Here is a 19,272-nt window from a genome sequence, read left to right on the forward strand (position 1 = left end):
TATACACACAATATGAAGAGAACAAAATTATGCTGCTTTTATAAACAACCTAATAAAATCTCATCAACAACAACTGCATAAGAACTTGAGCAAAAGTCCTTTGGAAATGGTTAGGTGTTTTTCAAACGTAAGGAATTATTTATTCTCGTACCAAGAGTTTAAATACTTTACACTAATTGAACTGATATTCTCTTCCAAATTCTTCTATTGTGTGTGAATCAAGATTCCGCCATGGCTGTCATCTTACTTCTTAGGACTCGGTGACTGAAAAACACTTATTTTTAAAAGTCACTAGAGCCTATTATTCTCTTTACAAATAATTCAGTACAGTCTTCTTTTATATGGCAAATTACCATAATTTATCTGAAATATAATCTGATTTGCAGAAATTTGGTCTACAAGAAGCTTTTCAGAAAATGACTGCTCTGTGAAACTCAAGCATCTCACCTAACCCTTCCTCATCTACCAAGACAACTGGCTCCCAGGTTTAGGAACAAAAGCAGAAACAACACCACTCAGATCATGGGGTTAAAAGGCTCACCCCCCTCAGTTCTGAGGACTTCTCTGAGTCTTTCCTGCATCTCCATTCTGGATCCAAAAGAAAACAATGGCCTGAATTGGCATTGTGCCTACTTTTCAACTGGGTGATGACAAAATAATGCAGCTAAAATAGCACTGACTGGAAAACAATGTTCTTTCAAATGAAATGTGTTGATATATTTGCACCACTCATACCAGCCCTGAACAGAGATAAGAGATTTGTACAGTACTCTGCATTTCATGTGTTCAGGTGACCAAATACCAGCCTGTGGTTTCTGCCACAGTACAAAAGTAAAGGATGTTCTAGCTTGAGATTGCTGCTTGTTTGTGTTGTACGTACCATAATGAGCTTTATGAGGTGAATAATAAATGAGTCAAAATTTTACAAAGATTAAAATATATTGTGGCTCCTACATGCTTCATAATTTTTTTAGATAAATATTACAGGCTCACCTTTCTAACTGATTCAAAAAGCTGGAGGGAAAAAAAAAACAGGCTAAGTATTTATACAAATACTTCCAAGTAGAAACACTACTAAAATTTTAGAAAAAAACATCCCTGAATGTTTTTCAAAATAAATATTATCAAATATTTGAATATTTATCAAAATAAATTTTAACTAGAATCCCAAAATTAGGGGTGCCTGGGTGACACAGTTCGTTAAGTGTCCGACTCTTGATTTTGGCTCAGATCATGATCTCAGGGTCACGATATCGAGCACCGTGTCAGGTTCCACACCCAGGGAGGAATTTGCTTGGGATTCTCTCTCCTTCTCCCTCTGCCCCTCCCCACTGTGCACACACATGCTCTCTCCCTTTCTTACTCTCTCTCAAATACGTAAGTCTTTAAAAGAAAATAAAATAAAACAAAACAAAACAATAATCCCAAAATTAGGGAAACAAATCTCATTTACTTACAAGTTGGTTTTGCTGTTGGAGGAAATTTGGTCCGGGTAATAGCCAAAATTATGAAAATAATGACTGGCCATAAAATCAAAACAAGGGTCCAAAGCTGCAAAATAATGACAGGAAAAAAAATGTTAATTATATTGCTGAACTAAATGGCAAGAAGTACAATATATAAAGTCCAACACAAACCAGATATATGATTGTAAATACTATTAATTAGAAGGGAATGAGAGATTTTTAAGACTACAGGAGAACCTGAAGTGAACACAAGAATGCTTTTTTCCTTAAAATGAGCTTCTGAAGCCCCCTTTAGAGTCACCTCTCATGACCGTCCCAAGAATGATCTTAAAATTAAAATCTCACCAGTAATTTCCCTACTTCAAAATCTTTAGTTGCTTGTTGGATAAGGTTCAACATTCTAAACAGAGCATAAAAAAACCCAAAATAATCCCAACCTAGACCTATCTTACCTACCGCTTCTAATGTCAGGATTCTAGAGTTAGCCATAGAGATTTGTGTATGATACACATGCGTAAAGGAATGAATGAATAAATGGGTCAATAAGTAGATGAGTAAATGGGAACTTAATGGTCTATGTACTATAAGTAGTGCCACTATAAATAGTATCTCGTGTCTGCTTTTATCATAGAACTTATACTCTTATCATCTATATACCTACTTTTTTTTTCTTGGCTTTAATAAGTTGACAATTCTTTTACGACAGGAAGTGTCTTCTTTATTTCTGAATTTCAACTGGTACAAAACAGATGCTCAACAAATGTACACTGCATCAAAATTTCTATTAGAGGATTTCACCATAAGACACTTCAGGAGTGGTTTCTCTCCCCACACAGACATGATTCAGTTCATAAGATGTATACTTAATATTTTACATATGTATTAAAACTGGCTCCAAAGCAGTGAAAAACACGTATTCTCAAGATCAACTGTGCTACACAAACAGTTATAGTGCTCAAACCAAACCCTACAGAACAAACACCGCCAATGAGTAAGGGACCAGTGGGCTTAGGAAGGGGGGATAGGTAGGGGACTACATGACTAAGCTCACAAAAGTCCCTGAAATCCTGAGACTTAAGGAAACCAGAGATAAGAGAATAAACCAGATCACCCTGCCCTAGATGTCAGAGGTGGGTTCTTGGTTCTTTTTATGGCAGTCACATCTTGACCACAAAGAATGACCAGACCCCAAAGGAGAAGCAAGCCATTAAAGATGTTATCACCAGTCGTTACTCGAGTCAAGACCTCCCAAGAAGCTTGGTAAGATCATAAGCACCCTGGTCAGTTCTGAATAAAAGACTGTCAGTGGAGGCCCATGTTGGAAACCTGGTCAGGATGCCTCTCACTCTTGAGATCTTTTTCTGTCTCCTTCATGAATAAAGTCCTATCGCTTTGCTCATTCTCCTCTTTTGGCCAGGTTCATTCTCAGACTCCATGAGACAAGAACCTCCTTCTTCTCCTGCTTCCCCTGTTCTTAATAAAGTTCAGCTTGGAACTATGTTTCTGCCTGGTTATGCAGACTTGTTACCACTTCTCCTCCACTCCCCACCACTTCAGAGATGATAGGCTTCTGACAAATCTCAATCTACTGCCTGAGGCTCCTTAAATCTCCAAAACAATCTAAATCTGTTCAATTATTGATCCTTAAGTTGACTATGAAAATCTCCATTGAGTGTCTACAGTACTGCTGTTCTTGCTGAAAGGCCTGTAACCAACTTCTTGGACTGCAGATTTAAGGGTATATTTTTAGCAAGTGGGAGAAACCCGAGGATACTTGGTCTGATCACAGCTGAAAAGGTCCCAGAGAGGCTGAACAGCTACATCTGTAGCAGTGCTTCTCAAGCATTAATGCGCATACCAGATCACCAAGGGATCTTGGAAACATACAAATTCAGACTCAGAAGATCTGAGGTTGGGCAGAGAGATTCTGCATTTCTCACAAGCTGCAGGTGGGTGATGCTGCTGCTGCTGTCCGTGAACCACACTTGGGAGTACAGCAGTGCTAAATGTGTGCCACCTTACCTAACTAGCAGGACTGCAGATCAAGTCCTAGAATATTTCTGTTGGAAAGTTCCTTCAAATGAATGGACAGAATTCAGGGCATTTAAAAACTTGGACAGGAAAAAAATGCATTTTTATTTTCTCCACTATTTGATTGAAATTTAGCGTTTCCATTAATGATGAATGTAGGCAACAACCCATAATGCTCTTGGAAGTGCCTGTGACTTTGTCACAAATATCAAATCCTATTAGTACTGTTGCAGATACCTCAAAAGTCTGCTTCTAGTCAGAGCGACAATTAAAAATTATAGTAGTTATAGGTTTACCATATTTACTTATTTATTTAGTGCTATAATAAAGAAACACGTGCTACCATATCATACATTTGTTTTTTAGTACCTTACTGACTGAATCGGTTTAATGACTTAATGACTAGAATCAGTTTTATTTGCAATTCTATTTATTTTATTGATTTCAAAGCACTATTCTTAGAAGGACCATGGGCTTTTACCAGGCTGCCAAAGACATCGATGGCACAAAGAGGCTACGAAGACTTGACCTGATCCAACTTTTTTTTAAAAGAATTTTTATTTATTTATTTATTTGACAGAGACAATGATAGAGCCCAAGCAGGGGGAGCAGCAGAGGGAGAGGGAAAGACATGCTCTCTGCTGAGCGGAGAACCTAATGCAGGCCTCAATCCCAGGACCTGGGATCATGACTGGAGGCAAAGGCAGACACTGAACCATCTGAGCCATGCAGGTGCCCTCCAACCTTCTTTCTTATTCTCTGTGATGCAGAAGATTAGCACCGCCTTGTCTATTAACTTACCCACAGTCACATACCCAGTTGGGAAGCAGAGCAGGGAACAAGGATCTGAATATCAAGATATTTAGGCTTGATTTTTTTGTTTTAATTATCATCCTACTCTGAGGAAAAAATAACGCCTTACAGAATGTATATCAGAAAAAATATGGAGGGGTACCTAGGGGTACCTAGGGGTACCTAAGCGTCTGCCTTTGGCTCAGGTCATGATCCTAGAGTCCTGGGATCGACTCCCGCATCTGGCTCTCTGCTCAGCGAGAAGCCTGCCTCTCCCTCTCTCACTCTCCCTGCTTGTGTTCCCTCTATTGCTGTGTCTCTCTGTGTCAAATAAGTAAAAATCTTTAAAAAAAAAAAAGGAAAGGAAAAAAAGAAAGAAAAATATGAGTCTTGTAGAGACATAAGATGTGTTGTTCTAGCCTAGTCTCTGATACATTCAAAAATCAGAGTCTGCTCTTCAAAGACCTAGACGCAGGTACCATTTTTATTCTGTATGATTCATTTGAAATGTAGACTATGAAGAACTGGGGTTTAAAAATTTAATGTTTGTGGATTTCTTGGCTTTATATTTGAAGTCACAGTTATTCTTAAAAAACATATATATATTCTGAATAAGTTTAGTGCCCCATAGTTACTTTCAGGAGCACCTATTCATTTTCTAGAGCAACCTCATGAGAATTCAGTGAGCAACTGGGACCAACTGGACCAACACAAATGTACATTCACATTCAAATAAAGGGCATATGTCATGGGATATCTTTGAATTGTTTCTCAATTGATCCAATTTGATGGTTCCATGAGGATGTTTTGATAATGAAATAAATTTTAGACATGGGTTAAATCCGAACAAAAATACAAATTGTATCAGAACAGTTTAAGAAATATGGACTCTATTATAGGTAAAAATCTACAGCAAGCCTATAAGCACTCTATTATTGAAAGATTTCCCCTGGGATTTTTAGGTCAGAGGTTTGGAGAACATTTCTGCATACTGCATTTTAGAAGGATAATAAACATGAAGCCCTCCACACTGTGATCTTGGGAATGTTAAGGTTGACAAGTTAATCACAAAAGCAAGAAATAAACAAAATTTAAATTTTCATAGCAGCAGGATTGCTCCCAACACCATTCTAAATATTATCATAAACCACCTAGAAGCAACTGCAATGCCAAGTATCCAAATACTAAATCAATGAGCCATGACTCCTTTTTGTTTGTTCAGAAAAGGGCTGATTATTGATTTTACACATACAGATATTGGGGCACCTTGAAAACTAAGGGAAAAGCAGTTTTCAAAAGTTTCATATTTTTGCTAATATTTTAATTATCTCACATTTGTCTCTATACCTCATTTTTGTGTTCCACCCCCTACCCCGCATTCTTGACATCCAAAGGCATATGCACACTAAGTAGTCTGTCTCTTATTTCTCCAGGGATTGTTTCCATTGAGATGTCCCATTCTGTTCTTTTTCTCCTACCTTTCCCTTCCGGAAAAATTGGGTGCCTGAAAATCCTTTTCTGAGGCCCAGAGAAAGGCTAGTCCACACTAGGACTGAAGGCACCACAGTAACTCAGGGAAGAAGGTGGGTCCCCAACAAGGTAAAGAGAAAACACTCAGTTCAGAAGTCAGACATGGGAGGTCAAAACCCGGTAGGATAAGAAGGGTATCTATTCAGGGTGAGAAACAGGTAATTGTTTCAACACAGGGAGGTAGACCAAAAAAGTAAATACATTATCCATTAGAGGAGCCAGGTTTCTAACTATCCATCAAGGGAATTATTAACAAGAAAAACAGGAAAACAAGAGTTTTATAGTGTTGGATTAGAATTAAAGATATGGGTAGGAATGCCTGGTTTCCAAAATGCATTGAGACATAAAACATAGCAATAATAAATGGGTGGGTAAAATTTATTTGCTTTTTTTCCTGGTTTCAGAAAAGTTGTTTCTGCCTCATCATGTATTTTCTCTGTCCCAACCTGGAAATACCTACGTTTCCAAGAAACCTTAGCTTCTTTTAGTGAAAGCTAGGTGTTCTCGTTGCTATTGGAGTGTCAACTGTTTTCAAGCCCAGTCAGAGCTATAGAATAGATAGATACAGACACAGAGATTAGACAGATGGATAGACAGATGAAAGAAAGAAAGAAAGAAAGAAGAAAGGTGATAGATACACTGCTTAGAGAATGTCAGGAAATGATGGGAATGGTGCCTAGGTGGCTCAGCTGGTTAAGCATCTGCCTTTGGCTCAGGCCATAAGATTGGGATCCTGTCCTGAGGACTGAGGACATTGGGGTCCCTGCTCATCAGGGAGTCTATTTCTCCCTCTCCCTCACCCCTCACTACTGCTCATGTTCTCTGTCTCAAATAAAAAAATATAATCTTAAAAAAAAAGAAAATGAAAATGAGGGGGAATGTCAATAGGACACAGATATTAGCCTCTCACAAACTTGAGCATCAAATTTGACCCACTGGACAAATTTAAACAGTAAGAAAATATAGTATTATGAAAATAAAAAATTACATCTAACTGAATAAACTAAGAATCCAGGAATCTATGTAGGTATAAGTACATAAACAAACAGAAAAATTGGAAATTTAATCAAGAATGGGATATGCACAGAGTCTCAAAATGGGACAGACAGACATTATGTACCTCCTATGTGAGGCAAAGGTGCAAGAACACAGCATCAATTTTGAAGTATTCCTGCCAAAGATAAATAGCCAGAGTCTAAAAATAAGGAAACAACAGTCTTAAATGTTCAAAATGTGTGAGGGTCATGAAAGTCAAGAAAAGACTAACCAACTGTTACAGACTGAAAGAGACCAGAGACATGAAAACTGGATGCAGAACGTGATTTTGAACTGGAATCTTTTGTTATAAAAGATATGGTTGGGACAACTGATGATCCTGAATTGTGTCTAAAGATCTGATGGTGATGTTGACAGGAGGTGAATGTCCTTGTTTGTAAAGTAGGGACACTAAAGTATCCAAAGTAATGGGGCATCAATCTCAACTGGCTCTAGAAAGAAAGCTATTTGTACAGTTCTTGCAACTTTTAAAATCTGAAATTGTTTCACAATTTAAAATTTAGAAATTATCTTTAAAATAATTCTTTTTAAAAATTCAGAGCCAATTTTTAAAAAACAGCAAAAGAGAAAAGATGAAGAGCCAAGGAAAAAGATAAAAAACAGACATGTTTCATATTTAGGAACCCTATCCCATTGCACACATGGGACAAGATTTGGGAAATTAATGATGATGGCAGGACACATTTCAATGACCCTGAAGTCAACAAAGCCATCCACTCAAAAAATCTCAAGCTTAAATCTTAAGAAATTCCTCGAATGAACCAAATATAAATTCACTCCAAAATTCTCATTTAGAGCTAATCTGTAGTACCTATTAACTAATCTTAATTACCTAGTAACATTTGCCTCTCCATTTGCTAAGAACTAGTCTCTTAAATTTTTGAAAACCTCTCAAATCTGATCTTCTGAAAAATCTGAGCAAAGCACATAATTTCGGCTTTTAGAGAATTCATACACCATTACTTTTTCAGCATCTTTTATTCTAATTATTGTTGGCCCATCTGATTATATTTGTGTCCACCATTTTTATTACTCTTAAAAATCATTTTCACTGAAAGTAAACTACAGGTGAAAGAAAATAAAATACAGGTGAACTTTAAATTAGTAAGTGTTACCATATATTTAAAACTTTGAGGAAACTACTGCTATTTGAATTCTTTTAAATAGGGGATCCACAATCTAGTCTTCCTCATAAATGTCACCATTCCTTACTGTCTTATGCTTGGCCCACCTCACAGTCATACTATTCCTTTTTCCTGTACAGACATTTGAGTTTGTGTCCCTTGCACTACGGTAGTCTGAGGTTGCTTGTGTCTGAAGTGAATGATACTGAATATCAGTACAATTTTCAAGATGCAATGGGGATTCTTCTGCCTAATTCTGAAAATCAATAAAAATAAAATGTTTCAGATGAAGATGTTCCATTCTCTTTCATGGAATCATGGTCTTAGAGAGACTTACATTCATAATACAATAAAAAATTATCAAGCATCTACTGTGTACCAGGTACTGAGGATAGAGTAATTAAAAAAATTCAGCCGTTTAGGGAAGGAAAATGTTTAAAAAAATTATAATCAAATGTAACAGATGATGCTAAGTCACAGGACATTGAGTGCAAAAGGAAGATAAAGGAAGGGGACTGAGTCTGAAACCTAGAAGATGAGAAAGGGTCAGGTAGAAGAAAGGATATGTGTGTTGGATGGGATGTGAGAAAGTGGGAGTCTTTCAAGCAGAGGAACCATATGTGTGAAGACCTGCAGATGGGAAAGAGGGTGGAATATTTCAGGAAAAGAAGTCAGTCCAGAATGAATGATATATCAAAAATTAGGGAAAACATCTTTGCCATATGGCTTATTCAGCTTCTACTTGAATGGTTCTAGTGACTGGAAGGTTCATTATTTCAAAAGACTTCATTATTGGACAACTCACATTGTCTGATTTTCCCCCCTCATATCAAGGTGATATATTCCTTCCTGAAACTAACACTCATTCATTGTAGTTTGGCCCCTTTTTTCACATGAGAATTCTGCAAGTATTTGGACAGAGACCTCTCTCCTCTGGTGTAGTTCCTTCAACAATTCTCTGATAATATGATTTCAAAATATCTTTCCCAGGATGAATTCTTGTCAAGTGGTCTTATAATTAGTATCAATTCAATATCATCATCCAAATGATAAATGCTCATATTTACTGACTGCTTAGATTTTGTAAGATGCTATGTTAAATACTTAACATGCATTATCTCATTTAATATAATCACCTCATTTCTTCCTGCAGATGGGAAATCAGAATCTTAAAGAGATTAATTAAGTCTTCATTCCATAAACCATTAAATGGCAGAGCTGGTATTTGAACCCAGGGAGCCTGGCTTCAGCACCTGCACAGTTAATCATTCAGCTGTGTAGTCAAATCACTGCAGGATATAGTACTAACTCGCTTTGATCAAGATCACTATACTTTCATTAGTTCAGTGTAAATGATTTTCATTGAAAATCATGTAAAGATTGTCCTATAACCTAGAATCATAACTTTAAAAAAAAAAAGATTTATTTACTTAGTAGAAAGAGAGAGCATGAGTGGGAGGGGCAGAGAGAGAGAGAGAAGCCCAAGCAGACTCCAAGCTCAGTATGGAGCCCAAGGTGGGGTTCATCCCAAGACCCTGATTCTGTCATGACCTGAGATAAAATTAAGAGCTGGACACTCAAAGGACTACGCCACCAAGGCAACCCTAGAATCGTAACAAGCTTCAAAGTAAAAATTGCCCAGCTTTCCACATACAAAGCACATTGTTTCTTCTTTCCGCTCCCTGTTCCTTTCCTTTTGCATTGTCTCATAAATCAAGAATGACTGTTACTTGGTGGTAACAGGAATATTCCAAGGTTCACATTCTGAAGTAAGAGGCTGGTATTTTAGTCTGGAATAAACCTTACTTCCACCCCCAAAACAAGCAAACAGAAGTGGCAGAGCTCTCAGTTAATTGGGCTTTCTGCTACTGAACACCGCCATCCATAGAAATGACTCTTCTAAAAACTGGGATAGGGGACACTTTCTGAAATCTATACTTACAGATTATAATACATTTTGGGAAATTGGCAAGTTTTCTTTCTTTTTTTTTTTTTAAGATTTATTTATCTATTTGTGAGAGAGAAAGAGGTAGGGACAGAGATAGTGACAAAGACAGTGAGACAGAGCAAGAGCAGGTAGGAGAGAGAGAAGTAGAATCCCAGGATCCTGGAATCATGACCTAAGCAGAAGGCAGACACTTATCTGAGCCACCAAGCACCCCTTGAGATTGGTAAATTTTCTATGATGCATAGTAAAATACCACCTTTTATAGGACTTTAAGCTAATTTATTTTTCTATCACTCTCACTTCTAAAACATCTTCATCTCATTTACTTTTTCTTTTTTTGAGAGAGAGAGTGTGCCAGTGGGAGGTGGGGGTAGAGGGATAGAGAGAGAATCTTAAGCGGACTCCAAGCTCAGTGCAGAGCCCAGTACAGGGCTTGATGTCACAACTGAAAAATCATGACCTGAGCCAGAATCAAGAGTTGGATGCTTAAGTGACTGAGCCACCTAGGTGTCCCTCATTTGCTTTTTATTGTTTGACTAAACTAAATATGCATGTCTGCCATGTGGCCAGCACCAGTATCAACAGGTAGATCCAAATTTTTTTGGACAATTAAAAGGGATTAAGGGGATAAATGGTTTAGATCTGGAAGAGGTGAATGGGCCTGGAATATTTGACCAGGTAATTGCTCAGGACCTAGTTTATTTTAATCCAATTTAGAAATTTGAGATTACAGTTTAATCCTAAATTGCTTCAATCAAAAAAGTTTTTTTCATGCATAGACAAACTTCTCCAAAATTTTGAAGCTAGCACTTCCTCTTTCTCTAGACACTGTGAGGGGATGTTATATGAGAAAGGTGGGGACTGGGGAGAAAGTATCTAACTTTAGCCAAAGGGTTAGAAATCAGGGGCATGTGGGTAGCTCAGCTGGTTAAATGCAGACTTTTGATTTCAGCTCAGGTTATGATCTTAGGGTCATGATTCCTGAACAGGGCTCTGCACTCAGTGTCAAGTCTGCTTCTGTGTCTCTCTCCCTCTGCCCCTCTCCCCACTCACGTGCGTGCTTGCTCTCTCTTTCTTTCAAATACATAAATAAATAAAATCTTAAAAAAAAAAAAAAACCAAAGTATTAGAAATCAGTCAAGTTGTGGGAATGTCTGTGATAGAAAACCTGGTTCTATTGCCAACTGAACTAAAATGTGACCCCCCAGCCAAATAGTTAGATTAAAATAAACAGCTCAAGGTAATTTTCCTTCTTCTGTCGGTAAGTCTGGAATTAGATTCCACTTCTATAGAGATCCGAAGTCAATCCTTGATATGCTGATTTAGAATTCATCATCTTTCAATGAAAGATAAACTCTGATCTTGCACTATCTAGTCTTTGATCCTGCAGTCTCTGCTGTGCCAGGACTCAGTTTCCTATCATTAACTAGCATCTCATTAGGTGAGTCTCCCTGTTGCTAACCATCTCCAGTGGAATGTATCTTCATTTTTTTTATTATTTCTAGAATTAAATTACAAGCCCAGCAGGATAACAACTGCATCTAATTGATTTTTTGTATTACCTAACATTTCTGTTGGTGCTTAATGTATTTTTTTCACACTCCTTTAGCAGTCTTTTTTTTTTTCCATCTAATTGAGAGTTGATGTAACCATTAATACTAAAAAACAGCAATATCTAAGGCCTCTTTAGCAAATATGATCTTCACTGGCAAGCTGAACTCTGAGTTGGGATCCAAGAATGTTGGAAAAGGAATTTCAACTCAGTGGCAGGAGGGAGGCAGCAGGAGGTAGTGAAAAGAATAAATCTCTTTTGGGGGAAATCTGACTTTGAGTCTTTAAAATCACTGTGTCACCTTGGACAAGTTCCTTGAGCTCACTTAGGCCCCGTAAAATTAAGGCTAAAATTGGGATTAGATAATCCCAAATAGTTCAGAATTCTGATGTTTGATTTTATTAAAAAATTAAAGAGAAACATTTACCCTCAGAACAATTTTGAGGGAAGTCACCTCCAAAACCGAGGATCCTGCCTTTTTTTTTTTTTGTAGCCAAACTCAACATTTTGCTTATCCTGATATCTTTCTATTTCTTAAACTACATAGGTATTTGAAATTCTTTTTCTCACTTTCTATCCTAGTATATATTTTTATAATGTATTTCCTCAGTAATCCCCACTCTATTATTTTTACTATATATTTGTTTTTCTTGGGTTTTTTTTTTCCTTGTATGTCATTTGTTTCTCCATTAGTAGATTCCTAACTTCATCCTATACAGACTAACCTTCCCACCATCTTGCTCTGTGACAGAATCTCTTAAATATACAATGGAGGAGGATGTCTTGGTGGTGATTATTCTTTAACATTCATTAAAGACTATAAATTTCCAGTGTCACACAACTTCATTTCTATTTTCTTAGGTATAAAAGTACACTTTTTAAAGTATCATTCAAAAAGATTATGAAAGAAATAAGAACACTTGCATTTTAAATAATTGCTTGGTGATGACAAAGTCCAGTTGCTTCACAGAGACTATGTCCCCTCCTCAAATTTATATACCTCTTCTTTTCACATTCTCTTTTAATTTGTTTATATTTTCTCTTTTCACAATTTTTTTCATTTCACATCTTTTATGTCTTTAATCCTAACTTTCCAACCTCTTCATTGTCTCATCCTTCCCTGATAACCCTACCACATGTACATCCTTTCCACCTGTGTCCCCAAGTCTTCTTTCTAAGGGCAGAAAAGAGGGCTGGCCCGAGCTAAGCTATGAAGAATGGATGTGCCTTTTTTTGCCCTCTTGCCCTCCACCTAGGATTGTTTTTCCTTCTCCTTTGGGCACCACCATTTTCTAAAGGCCTCTCGTGTCTCTCTAGTTGGTCATAATGGATTCAAGTGGGTCCTCTTTATTTCCACAAATTCAGAACTATTTCTGATTTCATTTCCTGCAACCAAGACTTAACCTGTCCTGGGTCTCAAGGTAGTCTTAAGATCTGAATCCTCTGATGTCCCCAAATGAGTTAAAAGATGATGTATTTTCTTTCCTTAGGCAAAAGTATAATTACCACAAACTTCTTAGGGATTCTGACTACATAAGAATAATACAAGGTATCATGGTGAAAACGTATTAGCATGCCTGAATTCCATCTCCTTTAAATATGCCATATCCAGCAGAAATTGACTAAAATGGAGACAAACTCTAAAGTAGAAAATTGATATCCCAGCTACTTTACAGATAAGGCAAGAACTTATTAAAGTTTCTAAAGATAAAATTTCTCAATGAAAAAAACTGTATTCACCTGAAGGGTTTTTTTTTTTTTTAATTTTTTGGTAAAATGGAGTTGTAAGGAAAATATATAACCTCAGCATTCAGTTTATCAGTAACAACAGACATGTTTTAAGTTCCTCTCTGCTTTTATTTTTAACTAGTGAGTTTTCATCACTTAAGAACTGTACTGTATATTTCTTCCTCTCTCCCACAATCCCTTCTCCTGGATTTCCTTTTACCCTTACTTTGAATAAAATATGACAAACACATCACTCCAAATCTCTCCATAATCTACATGCCAAGTGTCCACCATTTGCAAAGCACTTTGAAATACACTGGCACATTTGGTTCTTACCACTCTATGAGACAAATATGGTAGACCGTGGGCCCATTTTGCAAAGAGAAAAACCAGTGCTCAGAGAAACAGGTATGCTACTCAGGTCATGCAGTTCTGAGAGGCAGAACCAAGAATCCAAATCTCATCTTTTGATCACATCCACCTATCCAGATTCTTTTCCTTCTGAATTTCACATAGAACCTACCATGGAATAATTATGACAGGTTTTATTTTCTGTTGTTTCTAACTGAAAAGGAACGCTCATGATTTAACTAAAAAATTAATGATTTAAAATTTTATGTCCAAACCCTACACCCATGAAATCACATATAATCTTATGATTTTAAATTCAACATTGACAAAGGTGGGTGAACATTCCTTCTCTTTTTCAATATATACATCAGAACATTTAAGTAAGACATTAGACACCGCCATCAAACTCAGAGTGAGATAAGGTACACAGATGAAATGTTGGTTTCTAGGACACCCATTATCTGCATGATATTTATATTATTCGAATATTTGAGGCTAGGAATTACCACTCTAAAATGAAATATCTGGAGTGCCTTCTTGAATTTCTCTGGTTTTCAAACATTCTTCTGAGTATGTGACAACCCAAAGAAGCCAATTCCTTTCTCCATCTCCCTACACCCTATCTGATGAGGATTTAATAGCTGGCTTTGTAATTTCAAAAGCAAACATGAATGTAAGAGCACAAAAAAAAATGTTCCAATAAATGGAGTAGACAGACTGTAGCTGTAAAGTTAAGTGATTCAATAACACTCCTGAAGCATGGCACATATATTGACTCTTGTTTGTCATTTCTAATAAATAATTTTTAGGTACTGAAATTTTGTAGAAGCTTTTCTATGCCAACAGCCTTCAAACTATTTCCTTTCTATATCTTTTCAAACAAGCTTTCCATCAATTTCAGTTTCAAATGCATTTCTGCCCATTTATTATTCCTTTCATCTGATATTTTCCTTCATCTCATTTTTAACTAAATTTATTAAGAAAAGTTCTGAAAGTATTTTGGCCTAAAACCTAGAATTCGACACTAGTTCCAACGCAGCCAGCAACAAAGTATATCCCTTTCTTTGCTCAGGGCATGTCCCGGTTTATCCTTTTAATTTACTGAAACCAAAAAGCAGTTTTGAGGGTATGTTTAGACTTGCCCCATTCGCTGTACAACAGATATAGGGATGTTTTCTAAATATCTCATTCCTGCTTTAGAAAATGGCCTGAAACTCTTCTCTTTTTACCTCTACTAACATCACATTTTAGGATTGCCTGGAGTCTTGCCCCTGGGGACCCCCCTTCCCTTTTTCTACTCACCGGCTGCCTTTTGACACCTAGCCAATTTTTCCAGACCAGGACCCGAAGCTGATGAAACTGGGAAGCCATCCTTCAAACACCACAAGCAAGAGAATTCCTTTCTTTTCTTCCACTCCACAGAAGAACTGGTACCTTGTCCAACTTGCAGTGTCAGTGGGTCAAAGCCTTTTCACGGCATAGCTTTCCTGAGGGCTGGGGTAAGAAACCCACAGTTCTTCTGCTGCTCAGTTATTCCTTTGGCTTAATCCTTGACCAAGGAGCACTTCTCAACCAACTCTTCCTCTGAAACAAGAACACAGACCAGACCTGTCAGTGGCTTTGCTTATTTTAAAATAACATCCAGTTATTGCTTATTGCATGAAGTCCAGCCTCAAGAGAGAATGAGTGTCATTCAGATAATGCCCTACTGTAAAAAAAAAAAAAAAAAAGCTGAACCACACCTCCTACTCTCCATGATATTAACTGCCTATCCACACCTTCCAGAAGGTGTCATCTGCATTGGACACGTCATAAGGAATTAGGTGGGACTCCTGCCAGGCCAGTAGGACTTGTCCTACATTCTCTTGCCTTCTTTTCTACGTAGTGTCTGCTGTAGCAGAGGCAGGACACAGCATTTTACAGGCTCTTGGCTCAGTGACTCATAATATTTAAATTGTCATTAAGATGTTTTAACTCAGTAAGGCTCAGCTAAAACACTCTGAACCTCAACCTCTATGGAGAAAGTTTCAATGCCTAGACTTAAGCTGAACACTTTGACTTGGAGGGAAATAACTATGTTGGCTAGGTTTCACCTTCTGTTATAATTTATTAGGTTAAACAAATTGCAGAAAATAAAAGGTAGGCTGTAGATGGCATGAATGACATGCAATGGATTCCCTCGTTTGGGGGATGAGGGTTCATGTATCCATTACAGGAAAGCCATGTTGTTTTAGGCTTTTATAATTAAAGAAGACACGAGCTGACCTAGGAATTTATGATACAGCAGAGTGCTAATGCACTTGAATATCCAAATCAGTAAAAAGAAATCTATTATAAATTGGGAGAAAAGAAAAAGGCTCTATACTTAAATTATTCAAGGTACTTTCTAATTAAGTAATTTTAATTGTGATTTCAGGATACATGTGAAGAACTCTGGCATAAAGGTTTAAGCAGGAGTAACCTTGCTTAAATGCCTTAATGACAACCTATTCTCTCTGATACCAATGCCTCCACAATCTGGCTCCAGCCAATTTTTCAATAGCCTACTATAAATATTTGACTGCTTGCCAAAGTCATATATATTACAATGTGCAAACATACCTCTGCTTTCTGGTCCTTGACTTGCTTATGCCATCTCTTCTACCTGGGATAAACTCCCCCCTCTCTAAGCTCCTACCCCTGGGATAAACTCCCCCCTCTCTAAGTTCCTACCACAAATCCTCAGGCTGACTTCTTCCATGATGTCTTTTGAATAAATACCCTTAGGATATCCTCTCACTCGCCTTTGAATCCAACATAGTTCTTTATGTTTCTCTCAAGGACCCTGAATTTCTTATTTTTTTTCCACGACATTGTCAAATGTTTAAGATCATAAACTATTTTATATCAAAATGCTTTAGAATGATTAATGCTCAATAACTGCTGCTGAATTTAATTAAATATTGAAGAGACTATTTGAGCCAAGGCTAGTGAAACTCTCCTTTGCTCCTCACACCTTTCCATGACTGATTCAGGTTCTACGCATGAAATCAGTAAAGCAATGTGTGAGTTCTCCTTTCAATGTTTGAGTTCGAAACATGGTTCAGCTTCCTGGTGCCCATGCCCACTCTGCAATGCTGATGGAAACCAGCCTGGGGCTGACTGGAGCCATGCTGGCACATGCCCATTACCTCAACTTTGGCTCTGTCCCAACTATGATGAGTCTTTCCAAGTCTAATCCCCATTAGGCAGTCAGTCCTGAATATCTAGAATTTGGCCCTTGGATTTTTTTTTTCTGAACAAGGTTAAAGACAAGGTGCTTCAGACACTGGGCACCTCTGGAGGTAATACTTTCCTTCACCACTCCCAGGATTCAGTGTCCAAGATTCTTCTGGTTTTCTCAAGCTCTGAAGATGACTTGAACTCCTGCTCCCTGCCTTCTTTCTCTACCATCTGTTATAGTCTACAACTCACTAATGGTTTGGTTCACAAATAAATACTATTCACTTGGGAAGTCAAGGTGGGATTGGGGGATGTGATTCTACATGTCAAGGGATGTTACAGGTGCACAGAGTCACTTTTTCAGTCCAGTCACTTCACTTAAAATTACTGACTCACCATGTGACCGATGCAGGTGAGAGGTCAGCTCAAAAAGTATTAAATCGTTTCTCTTGGTAGCTGCTTGTCATCTTTCCAGTATAATCATGGAGTTGTTCTGTCGTTGGTTTAACTTTGGTTATAGAGTCTCTCTCAGGCTCTTCTGGACACCTTCACCTACTACATCTAATTTCCTGATGATGATTATGTATTTTATTACAACCCATGACTTTCCAGGAAATTTATCTCTTCAAAGTAATCTCAAAACTATGCATTAAGAGTTTAATATATATAAGATTTTCCTTTATACTAGAAGGCACATAGTGTCATAACTCCAAATGTCACACACACCTACTTGGGGACTGTGGTATTCTTTCACAAAACATAATTGAAAGTAGTTTAAGGTGGGGTACATAGACAATGAGACCTCCAAATTTTGCCCTACTCTAAGTATCTATATTCTGGCATCTATATTGGCCATATCTTTTTCTACTATCTCCTGAAAGGTTTTCAAATTTATTTTAAAATTTACTTTTGAAAGCATCGTTTATGATTTCATTTCAGAAAAGGCCTTAGCTGACATTAATCTTGGAAGCTCTAGCTTATGTAAATCAGGAATCATAATCTCTGATCACAATAGAACTTAAGGCAATTATTAGACCAACCAAAAGGAAACAGAAGAGAATGTGGAAGGACATTAAAGATAGTGAATTCTTTTTTATTTTGTTTTGCACAGAGAAAGATACAGATTTGTGCCCTATTCCTGACTTAGATTAAGGTGTTTTGGCAGATATTTTAGGAGTTCCCCTTAGCAATCAGAAATAAGCTATACCCAGGACATACAGTTGCTAAAAAAGGTTTTTTAAAAATGAAAAAGCTAAAAAAAAAAAAAAAAGGCAAATAAACAGAGGCAAATTAAAACAATACACAATACATGAATGAATACCTTTGCCAGTAAACTGCTGACATATTTTATTCCTATAGTGGTACTGAGAAGTTCAATTACTCTATTTGGCCAGATCATGGTGATCTGCCTCACTCCTCAGTGTTCCAAGTGCTTCTGTCAGAGGCCAGCAGACCCACGTTGTCTTTAGGATGACTTCCAAGTGTCAGACCATAATATCTGCCTCTACTTCCTTTCTTTGATGTTGGTGATTCTACTCCGTGTCAATCCCTTTATCAAACAAGGAGTCTACCAGAACTTAGGTAGTATTTGTTTTTGTGTGCTCAGTTCACTAACAGTAAAACCAAAAAATATATAGCTTTATCATGAAATAGCTTCCACAAAAATTAGCTAATCTGAGGATTCCAGCATTCTGCTTTCCTAAATTCCAGTAAAGGCAAGTTTTGAAGAACAGTTCAAATAGCCCAAATTTAACTGAGGCATGCACAGAATTAGTTTTGAACATGCACAATTAACCTCCTGAGGTTGATCTTATTTAGGATCACCTCCAAAGTCACTTCGCCTACTGAACCTAGTTAGAACAGTGGCTCAGCTAGGGCTGCACAACTGTGCATCACCATAAGCACCGGAATAGCAATTCTTGGCAGACAATCATCATGTGGTACACTCCAGGACCAGGACAAGAGGGAATGGGCCCAACCCTGAATAGGATATTGACATGGCTGAAACACATTAATTTGTTTTAATATTACCAACTGAATATCTACATTAATAATAATACACAGCTAGACTATAAAGTCTATGTTTGTTTAACTCATCTCTGTGTAACAGGAATTTAACATAGATCTTGCCTTATAGTAAGTGGTCAATTAACACTGAATAACTGAGTAGCAAACATTTGTTAAGCACTTACTGAATCATCACAGGAGGGCTATCACATAGAAAATGGTATTATCCCCATTTTCAGAGGAAGAAAGTGACATTCAGAGAGGATATAACTTGCCTAAGTTCACTCGGTTAGAAGTGGGGATGATAAGAACAGCAGCAGGGATCTCAACCCCTATTATCAATACTTTAATCTCTGTGTCATGCTGCCTCCAATCCTGTGTACCGCACTGTGTGTAAAGAACTGCGAAGGAAAGAAAAGAACTTCAGGGCTTTCCCTGGCTTCCTAGGGGCCCATAAATCACTTTTAGAGATTTACTGAAAATGAA

General features: G+C 37.4%; 1 protein-coding gene across 3 annotated transcripts in view; it reads right to left on the reverse strand.

Annotated features, from left to right (window-relative positions):
• ABCA12 (ATP binding cassette subfamily A member 12) overlaps positions 1-19,272 on the reverse strand; it is a 217,092-nt gene that overhangs the window by 153,344 nt on the left and 44,476 nt on the right. The window contains exons 1-3 of one of the 3 annotated variants that reach the window (XM_044241546.1): positions 15,357-15,453; positions 14,881-15,162; positions 1,458-1,551 (exon numbers count right to left, since the gene is read on the reverse strand). In XM_044241546.1, coding sequence (XP_044097481.1) covers positions 1,458-1,551; positions 14,881-14,949 — 163 coding nt within the window. In that variant the 5' untranslated portion in view covers positions 14,950-15,162; positions 15,357-15,453. Of the gene's footprint in view, positions 1-1,457; positions 1,552-14,880; positions 15,163-15,320; positions 15,454-19,272 lie in introns of those variants that run through there. The other 2 variants (XM_044241545.1, XM_044241547.1) reach the window with 2 other exon arrangements.

This window comes from Neovison vison, chromosome 3, assembly GCF_020171115.1.
Source record: "Neovison vison isolate M4711 chromosome 3, ASM_NN_V1, whole genome shotgun sequence".
Lineage (NCBI taxonomy): Eukaryota > Metazoa > Chordata > Mammalia > Carnivora > Mustelidae > Neogale > Neogale vison.